The sequence below is a fragment of the Drosophila grimshawi genome, unplaced genomic scaffold (assembly GCF_018153295.1).
Source record: "Drosophila grimshawi isolate 15287-2541.00 unplaced genomic scaffold, ASM1815329v1 contig_848, whole genome shotgun sequence".
NCBI lineage: Eukaryota > Metazoa > Arthropoda > Insecta > Diptera > Drosophilidae > Drosophila > Drosophila grimshawi.
In genome coordinates, this window is record NW_025063692.1 from 11,045,461 (window position 1) to 11,055,977 (window position 10,517).

At 42.0% G+C, this 10,517-nt stretch overlaps 1 protein-coding gene across 1 annotated transcript; it reads left to right on the forward strand.

Moving 5' to 3' along the window:
* The first annotated feature begins 99 nt into the window (after positions 1–99).
* On the forward strand, positions 100–4,742 carry LOC6565879 (myosin-G heavy chain). The gene is made up of 8 exons (XM_043216160.1): positions 100–558; positions 660–3,258; positions 3,337–3,449; positions 3,523–3,691; positions 3,772–3,862; positions 3,989–4,096; positions 4,165–4,297; positions 4,368–4,742. The coding sequence occupies exons 1-8, from the start codon at positions 166–168 to the stop codon at positions 4,389–4,391; spliced, it is 3,630 nt and encodes a 1,209-aa protein (XP_043072095.1). The 5' UTR covers positions 100–165; the 3' UTR covers positions 4,392–4,742.
* Positions 4,743–10,517: the final 5,775 nt, after the last annotated feature.

The window sequence follows — 10,517 nt, forward strand, 5'->3', positions numbered from 1 at the left end:
CTATCTCTGTCGGTCTGTCGGTCTGTCTGTCTGTTTCTCTCTGTCTCTTCGCTCTCTCTATCTATCTCTCTCTTCATCTCGCACACACACACACACACACATACACACACACACACATACACACACACACACACTCACACACACACAGACGCGCATATACAGAACATGGAATCGTCCATTAAGCTTAAGGAGAGCAACAACTCAAACGGTAACCAAAATCAAAGTCTCAATCACAATCAAATGTGCAATGGCAACAGCAACAGCAGCAGTCACAGCAACAGCACCACCAACACCACCAACAACAGCAACAACAGCAGCAGCAGCATCATCACCAGCAACGCCGTGGCTGTTAGCATTTGCAGCAGCGATAGCTTTAGCAGCATGATGCCACCAACGCAGCCGGGAACACAGCGTGATCATGAGTTGGTCAGTGCCAATAGCATTGAATTGAATGCGGCCGCATCGCTGAGCGATGACAGTGGCGTTCCACTTACCACCAACAGCTCCATATCCAGCGGTGATTCCTATCGGATTGGCATGTGCAAGTTTGAGATTGAGGTGAGAGTCTTCTTCTTCAGCGTTTGCTACGTTTCTCACTTTATCTTTTCTCTCTTTTTGTTTCCTTCTTGTTATTGTTGTTGTTCTGTGATTCCCCGCAGATGGTGGAGAGCGATGGCGAGGTGTCGCAATTTGATTCACTGGATAATTGCTCGGAGGGCGGCATGAGTGCGGAGAATTTTAATACGTTAAAAAAGGGGCCACTGGCACCGATTGATCCGCCACCGGAATTCCAGGACTCGCCCCAAACAACACTTGTGCGCTCCATTTCGAAAAATATTGTAAACAGTCTGCGTCGCTGGACCTCATCGCAGTCATCGTTCGAGCATCTCAAGGATGATGTGACCATGGTTAGTGCGGCTGTTGCGAGCGGCACAGCCAATCAGGAGCTGGTCCTGCTGCTCGCCAAACCAATGGTGGTGGAGACGCACAGCAAATTGTTGGGCAGCGGCGATGCAACGGCTGCTGTAACCGCTGCCGCTGCTCTCGTTGTCAGCCAACACAACAGCACACATGCGGAGCATCAGGAGCGCACGCTCAAGGATTCGTATGCAATCAATAAGCATCTGTATTCCAGTGATTCCATATTAAACAGTCATACGGACAACATATATGATGAGCCCAATAATATTATCAGCAGCTCGCTGGGCAACAGCATCGATCTGCTCGATGAGGACGATGACGACGATGACAACGACAACGATGATGATGATGATGATGATGATGATGATGAAGATGATGAGGCGCCGTCAGAGCCGAGCAGCTGTTCGCCATCGCTGCCATCGCCACCGCCGCCCGTCTCAATAATCAAAATCAAGCAAACACTATGTCCCTATTATCACGATCATACGCGCTACTTTAAGGCAATACCCACGGAACAGGATAGCATTGCCAGCGCCAAGGCGGCAGCGGCACAGCAGCGCTTCAACAGTGCCGGTCTCTCCGAGATACACGACTATGATTTGTACTATGGTGCACGGAGCAGACAGCCAGCAATGCAATCGACGCAGACGCAGCAGCAGCTGCCACAGCAGCAGCAACAGCAGCAGCAACAGCAATCGTCACAGGATAACAGCAGTTTGCAGCGACGTCAATTGTTGTATAGCCCATTGGGACATACCAGCCACTGTCATTATCATCATGCGCACCATGCATCGCACTATCATCATCCACACCATCATCATCATCATAATCATAATCATCATCATAGTCATCATCCTCCTCCACATCAGCACCATCAGCATTATCAGCACGGTCAGCGTCCCAATTCGCGCAACTCGCTAAACAGTCGTCTGAGCAGCTCGCACAACTCGCTGAACGTCTCGTCGGCCAATAAGCCGGATGATTCGATATTCATCACTCAGGCGATGTCGCATGATGCGCTCTTCACACGAGAAATCTCCGATTTCTACAATGTGCCCATCGATTCGGATATTTATGCATTTCCCGTCGACATGATCGAACAGCAACTGGAGAAGCAACAACAGCTGGAGCAACAGCAGCAGCAGCAGCAGCAACTGGAGAAGCAACAGCAACAGCAGCAGCTGCTCGAGAAGCAACAGCAAACGGATGTGTCCAGCAAGCAGACTGCAACGTCATATCACAAGGCAGCCAGCAGCAGACGGAATAAACGCAATAAGCGTAAACAGCGCTATGCAGCGGGCGCTGCAGCAGCGGAAACCAGCGACGATGGGGGCGATAAGGCGAGTGGCAAGCATGGCAAATATCGGACGCCGGTGGTCCACAGTGGCGAAGCGGAACCGTTGCATATGACGCTCGACGAAGTGAAGCAATTCTATCACACGCTCTACTCCGATGCCGGCAAGACGTCGTGGAGCAGCGGCGCCAACAAATTGCTTGCAACAACAACAGCAACAACAATAACAACATCAGCAGCGACAGCAGCAACAAGCATCGCCTCGGCACCAAAAGCTTTGGGCGTCAAATCGAGCAATGAGACAATTTGGAGCGTCTCGACAAATACCACCAATACAACAAATACAACAAACACAACAAATACAACAACAACAACGGCAAGGACGCGCAGCAGTACGCGAGCAAGTGGCTATGGTGCTGGCGTTGGTGGGGATAGCGCCTCAAAATATCTGAGCAAACAAAACAAACACAATATCGACAATGATAAGCTTAACAATAATAACAACAATAACATCAACAACATCAACAATGCCAGCAACTATGCACAGCAACAGCAACAACAACAGCAGCCAGCTGCAACATCAGCGGGATCAGGGCAAGGCTCTGGAGCAGCCACCTCATCGGACAAGTTGCTGCCGGAGCAACACCAACAACAGCAGCAGCAACAGCTGCAGCTGCAACCGCCAAACAACAAGCAACTGCTGCAAACGGAAAAGAAGTCACAATTCTCGCTAAATCTCAAGCAAAAGTTCTGCAGCATTTTTCGCTTTCGTCGCAGCAACAATCACAGCAATCGCTGTCGTAGTAATGCGCAAGCGGCAACAGCAGCAGCTGTCACTGCAGCGGCGGCGTCGGCTGCCACCAATGCCAATACCAATGTCAATGGCAATGCTGTAACGGCAACAACAACAGCAGCCAGTTGTGCGGTGAATGCTGCAACGGATGTGGAGGAGGTGATGAACAATTGTCTCAATCGTATCGAGCCGAGTGCCGATCTGCGTAAGAAATTTCAATCTCGAGCGTTGCCGCCATTGCCAAAAAAGGGTGAGTCAAAAATATATCAAAAATGCCACCGAATACCCCAAAACCCATTTAATCTGATCCGATTTGTACACTCGCCAGCTTATGCCATTGATGCCGCCGAAACGGAGCCGGAGCAGGAGCAGAAGAAGAGTGCCGCAGCTCAAGAGCCTCGTGCGCTGCAGTTTACCTCAAGCATTGAGAAAGTCAAAGACGTAAGTTGCGCACTTGCTGCAATTTTACTTTTTTATTCTTTTATTATATTAAATATCGTATCGATTTCAACAGTATGGCTGGTATTGGGGCCCCCTGTCCAGCGAGGCAGCCGAGAAGGTGCTCTCCAATGAGCCGGATGGCTCGTTTATAGTGCGCGACAGCTCCGATGATCATTATATATTCTCGTTGAGCTTCAAGCTAAACAACTGCGTGCGTCACGTACGCATCGAACAGGATCAGGGTAAGTTAATGTGTTTATCCATTTGTGTTTTACGTTATTATTATCTTTCTCTCCCTCTCTCTCTCTTCTCAAATGTTTAGGCACATTCTCGTTTGGCTCGTATGCCAAGTTCAAATCCCAAACTATAACCGAGTTCATTGAGAAGGCAGTCGAGCATTCACGCAGCGGCAGGTACATATTAAAACTCAATGGACAATGTACACTTATATGATTATATTAATATATAATGGACAATGTACACTTATATGATTATATTAATATATATATATATATATATATATTCATATTGGCACACAGATATTTGTTCTTTCTGCATCGTCGGCCGGAACATGGACCAATGCGAGTGCAATTAACCAATCCAGTATCTAGATTTAAGCATGTACAAAGCTTGCAGCATATGTGCAGGTGAGCTCCATATTAATAATTATATCTGTTTTATTTGACTCTGAGTTTGTCGCTCGGCTCGCTTGCAGATTTGTTATACTAAAGGCGGTTATACGAAAGGATCTAATACAGACATTGCCATTACCAAGAAGACTTCTAGACTATCTTAACTATAAGCATTGCTACTCCGAGCAGGTGGAGAGCGACAGTTCGCATTCGCAGGTATGTAACAACAATTATATTTTTAAAAAAGTGCCAAATCTAATCAAAATTAATTTGATTTTCCCTTTAGATATCCGGCGAAGGTTCGATGTAAAATTTTTGGGAAGGTAAATGACGACGAAGAAAATTGAATGAAATGAAAACGAAAGCGAAAGCAACAGAAATTATTACATTATATAAGTAGTAGAATTTAAAAAATCAAAAAATAAGCAAAGCAAGAGCCAAGGCATTTAAAAACGTTATAAAAAGAAGTGAACAAGTGCAAAAACGAAAAATGAGAAAAAAGAACAAACACAAAACAAACATAAATGCAAATTGTTGATAAGAGAAAGAAAAAAATAAGAAGACATTAAAAAAAACTCTGTTTATTGATCATTTTTTGTACTCGGTGCTATACTATAAATATAAACTAATTAATGAAATGTAAAAGCAAAACAAAACAAAACAAAACAAAAACACAAACATATTATACAAATTGATATAATTATGCGTAGTCAAGAAAAACAACAATAAGAAAAACGGCAATATCTACAGCGACAAGAGAAACAAACCGATGTATATAATTATGCATAACTATAACTGATAATAGATAACATATAACAGTAATTATTATAATAACAACGAACACAGCCGGCTCCAAACTTTGTGCACGATGCATTTTGCTGCTAGAGAGGGAGAGAGAGAGAGAGAGAGAGAGAGAGTGAGTTGAATTCTTGAATTCTTCTACAAATCTGTGTAAAACTTTAATGCTTGCCTTTTAGCTGTGATTATTTTCCCCAATTGTTATGATATGCAACATTCGGAGATGTGTTATTATAAGCTATATTGTATGTATACGTATTGTATAAGATGTTTCCAAGAATTGAATTGATTGATTGATGGATTGATTGATTTATTGGCCAGCGCAAATGTTGCTTCAATTCGAAATGTTAAAATTGTAAATTTGCTCAAGTGTTCGTTCAAGCGATGTAATGAGATCGATAAACGATCAATAAATAATCGATATACAATTTGCTTCACATATTTGAGGTTATGTTACATTTGAAACTGATTATATGTAGAAGAAATAGGCATATGTAAGTATGTATACAAATCTTTAGCAAATTTACGATCAAACACAGAAAGAGAGATAGTTAGAGATATACTCGAAAATGTCGAAAATTGCTCAAATGTCAGTCGCTTTAATCTAAAGTTTCTTTAATATATATATATATATATATATATATATATATATATATAGTTTTCATTCGATACTCTCATATATTTGTGCATATCTGTAGAGACTGTTGGAACTTTAGCTCCTATTTTGTTCATTGGGCGCCAGTGTATTCAACGAATCGCTTTCAAAATCGTGCCCAGAGTTCAGTGTCTTGGCAAATCCCAAACAAAGAAATAAATGAAAGGCCCCTAAAAATCCAAATGAGTAAGGAAATGAAATGTAACGAAAATTTGCATGAAAATATGTCAAATTAGATCAATGTAAACATTTGATAATGTTGATGGTAATGAATAATGTATTATTAATATTAATATTATTATGATTATTATGTATTTAATGAGTTGAGGAGTTGCGAGCGTTAATTCGCTAGCCCAAATGCAATATGTAAATTTGATTGATTGTTAATTCATATTTGTTTTTGTACTTATTTGTTATTTATGTTTTAAGCTCATTTCTATAACTATTTTATTTACTATTGTATATTATTTGTTTTTAATTTTATTATATCGAACTAAACTTTGTATATATATTTATTTTTATTTTTCTTATTATTATTATTATATATAATACACACACACAGACAAAAAACAAACAAGTCAAATTATGTTTCCTTTTAAACAGTAACACAGGGACAACAATAACAAAACTCCAATTACACTATGCAACACATTCATTAAATAGTTTATTTACAAGATTATTTAATTACATTTGATTTGTAATATATATTTTGGTTTGTTAAGGAAATCGAAAGGGAATTTAGAAACTTTTAGGTTGCTGTTAAAAACTTGTTGCATAGTGTTACTTGTCGATGGAAATTACGTAAGCAATATAACAAATACAATAAAAGAAATAAAAATACAATAAAAGAAAACAAAATAAAATTAACAAATTTCCCAAAACAAAAAAGAAATTTATAAAAAACGACCAGCAAAGTGGCAACGACAAGTGGAATGGTCACACGCAAAATGAGCAATAAAAAAGGCAATATAACAAATTTTTTAATAATAAAAATTAAACGAAATTGTTGTTACGCTTCTGTTTTACTGGACAGTTAGCTGTCTTTATAAAAAGGGCAATTTTTGTAGCCATATCTTGCCCATTTCCTTGATCGATATCGAAAGGACGCAACTTTGCGTGTTCAGAACATTCCATAATTCTCGTGAAAATGTTGGCTTAAAATTACATCAAATTAAATGAGAAAATTCGGAAAATCTACCGTAAATTTGAAGATATTGAAGGACTTTTCTTTAAACAGATAATTGCTCGTAGCTCGGCCATATTGCAGGTCCTGAGTTGCTCCTTATCATTCGAATACACCGTGTCCTTCTGCCAGGATAATTCTTCTGGTAATTAAATGTTATAGCCTGCTGACGCATCATAAATGCTTTAAGCATTTGCATCCAAATTAATTATATAATATAATTGTATATTGAACATATGTCTAGCGCCATCTAGGAGCAATTGACACAAGCCGTCTTAACAATCAATTTTTGTCCTTCAAGTGGCGCCATCTAGGAGTCGTATGCAGTAAGTTACATCTTAAATCGCTTTGAAGTTGTTAAAGAAGAATTGAAAAATAGGTGGACATTTGATTGAGCTGACGATCACTTTAATATATTCACGATTATATTGGGATATTTAAGCGACATCAATGATAAAAAAAGCTAGAGTTATGAAAGTTGATATAAAAGCATAATACATGACTCAGAGAAAATTTTCATGGAGAAAAACAACAGAGCTGATCCATTATAATGATACATGAACACGACTAGTTTCCACTTGCAGCTAATCAACTAACTATAAAGCAATATAATAATAATATCAATGCCATAAACTAGCTCATCATTAGGCGCAAACAAATGGTAACCCATCAGTGCATAAGTATGCACCTAACTGCCTTTGTGCCGGGAGTTATGCTCACAATGGATCCAATGAATTTAAAGCCAATATTATCATAAGTATTATAACAATCTGTAACGGTTTTAATGGTGAGAAAGGTGGGCGGGGCTGTCGGATGGGAGAGATACAGAGACAGAGAGACAGAAAGACAGAGAGAGAGAGAGAGATAGATAGAGGGGCGCCCTATGCAGGCTGCTGCTTTTATTGTTGTTGTATTGTGTTTCTTATATTGTTTTTCGCTTTTCGCTGCCTCTCTTGTGGCAACACCAACTGCGAGAGATACCACTGAAATTTACAACAAAAACAACAACAACAACAGGCAGCAAACAGCAAACAGCAACCGCCTTGTGATTAATTACATTTTCTTTTTAGCCAGTTTTCTCTTTAGCCTTTTCAATTTTTTCGGCTGCTTCGAACGAACGTCGTCGCCGCAGTTAACGTCGCTGTCTCTGTCGCTGTCGACGTCGCTATTTGAAATTAAATTTTGATTAATTGCAGCCGCCGGTCGGCACCTTTTTGGCTTTAACACTGCAGTCTTTGGTCGGCGCTACGTGAAAAGTGTTTCCAGGCCGCCACAAATTCGCTGCACTTGCCATAAACAACAAAAAAGAAAAACAACAACAAAATAAGAAAAAAACAACAACAACTGAACAATCCGCACTTGCCCCTGCCCTGCCCGCTCCTTCCCCCACCTCAGCACAGTCCCGCTGTGCGCGCGTCAGTCAACCTTCTTGAAACGAAACAATTTTCAGGTGTGAAAAATTTTGAAATGCGCTTTCAATTTGCGCTGCCTGCGCCTGCTTCAACGTCAACGTTGACGTCGACGTCGGCGTCGGCAATTGCGCCGGCTGCGACAGCGGCCCATTAACGCAGCAACCAAATAAAGTCATTACCAACTGGCAGCCCAGACCAGGCCGGGCCAGGCCAGGCCGGGCCAGGCCAGGCCGGGCCAGGCCAGGCCGGGCCAAGGCAAGGGAGGGGTTGGAGGTTGCAAGTGTGGAGTCTTATGGTTAGGGGTAGCGGTAGCGGGGGAAGGGGGAGGAGATTAGGGGACTGCGTTTTGGGGCCTGGGCGGCGTTGTCTTCTAATGCGCCCCAGCAATTTGCTACGTAGGCCGGCCACACCTACCTGCTGCCAAACATGCAACACGAACGCCCCATACACCCCTCGAACGCCGCACTCCCCCTCCAGTTGTGGCATTGCCTAGGCGAGCGTCTCGTTTGGTCTGTTGCCTTTTTTCGTGCCTGTCTTGTGGCTAGCAGGGATCAGATAACTCAATTATTCGCGGCGTAAACAAATGCTGCCTCTCAGGGTTTTAGCCAACTACAACTACAACTTTAACTTCAACTTCAACTGCAGCTTGAACTGCAGCAAGCAAGCAGCAACAGCTCCAACACCAAAGAGCTCGAGACGCAGCTCCAGCTTCTTCCCTGCGATGCTGTTCAAAAGAGATGGGTTATTATCCCAGGCATAAATGGATTGTAAACGTGATTTTTATAGTCATTTAGCATAATAATGCATTTTATGGTCTGCCAGAGTCCAAACCAGCTACAGCTACAGCTACAGCTATATAGCTTAACTCTGCTCTGCTCTGCACTGTTCAGCTCTGCTCTGCTCTGCTCTGCTGGCTAGCCCAATCTCTGCCACGTTGCGTCCAGTTTTGGTCTCCAGTCTTCCAGCTGCCTCATCTGCCTCATCTCGCAGCTCCATTTCCATTTCCATCTTCGTTTCCGTCTTCGTCTTCGTCTTCGTCTCAACAGTAAATTAAGCGATGCTACGTTTGGCTCTTTTGGCTTTGAGTGCCTGCTTAGTGCAAAGATTTGTTTTGTGGCTAACCGCGAGAAGAGAAGATGGCAGCCAAAACAGTTGAGAGCGAGCAGCCAACCAGCTGAATTACGTTTATGCGTACAGTATTATTATGATGATCAAATCAATTATTGCAGGTTAACACGACTCAAAGCAAGCTGTGTAGAAACTCGTGCGGAGCCATCAATTTATCTGTTCGTCTAATAGTTAATAGCAGAGCATGCTTCCCAGCTGAATTCCTTCATACAGCAGCCTGGATTGTTACAATTACTTTCTTTTTGCCAACCAAATAGACAACAATTAATTTCCACTTCAGCTTAAGGCTTTTAAGGGACAAATGAAACCAAAAAGCTTTAGAATTTCTTCAGAAGTAGTCGTTTTATGAATAAAATATTCATTTCTACCATATTTTTATAATTTTATTGAAAATGTATAAATCGCACTTTTCCATAAACATTTCCGTACATTTTCCTTAGCCAGTTGTATTTTCTTTAAAAAAAAAACAAGAAAATTAATCTAGTTAAACTTACTGCTTCCGATTGATCCTTATGCTACTTATTACGATATGCCAAATCACAACTAAACGAAAAAGATACGCATAAACAGCGATGTTGATGATCCAAATTTGTTGCTATAAACATCGACTTCGTCTCTTGACTGACTGACTTCTTAGCCAATTTGCGCGTTTGCGGCCCGTTCACGTTTGTTATTCACGCTTTTCAATTGAGAACGCGCCGCACAGATGTCTACCCCGGCTAACCTCTCAATCCTCCCTCGCTCCCTCCCCCCTACCCAGCCATCAGCCCCCTACCATCATCAACCTTACTGTGGCACCAGGTGCTGGCTAAGTTTTGGTACAGCTCTAGAGAGAGAAACTTCATCCTTAGTGCTTGGGTTGCTTGGGTTGCGTAGGGTTGGGTTGAGTTCGTATCCTCGTTTTATTGTTTGTCTTCTTTATTACAAGTTAAAGCGTAATTACTCAACAAATATGCGGCAATTTGCGAAGCCTTCAAGCGAGAGTAAGCCAGCAAGAGAAGCCTTTAGCTCCTCGCTGTTGCTGTTGCTGCTGCTTCTGCTGCTGCTGCTGTTGCTGCTGTTGTTGCTGTTGTTGCTGTTGTTGCTGTTGTTGCTGTTGCTGGCAGTTGGCATTTTTCGTGCGGCCGGAGAAATCAATCGGCCAAATGCTTGGCCGCAAAATTGTATTTATTTTATATCGCTTATGGTATTTTGGGTTTTGTGCTTTGTATTTTGCTTTTCGCAGAGATCCTTGCGCTTCGCTTCTGCCCCGCTTGATCT

What these genes read in the sequence shown, in the direction of transcription:
- LOC6565879 (XM_043216160.1), top strand. Translation starts at nt 166, where the DNA reads ATGGAATCGTCCATTAAGCTTAAGGAGAGCAACAACTCAAACGGTAAC. An exon ending in ACGCATCGAACAGGATCAGG is followed by an intron (nt 3,692 to 3,771) that starts GTAAGTTAATGT and finishes TCAAATGTTTAG; the next exon opens with GCACATTCTCGTTTGGCTCG. An exon ending in GCGACAGTTCGCATTCGCAG is followed by an intron (nt 4,298 to 4,367) that starts GTATGTAACAAC and finishes TTTTCCCTTTAG; the next exon opens with ATATCCGGCGAAGGTTCGAT.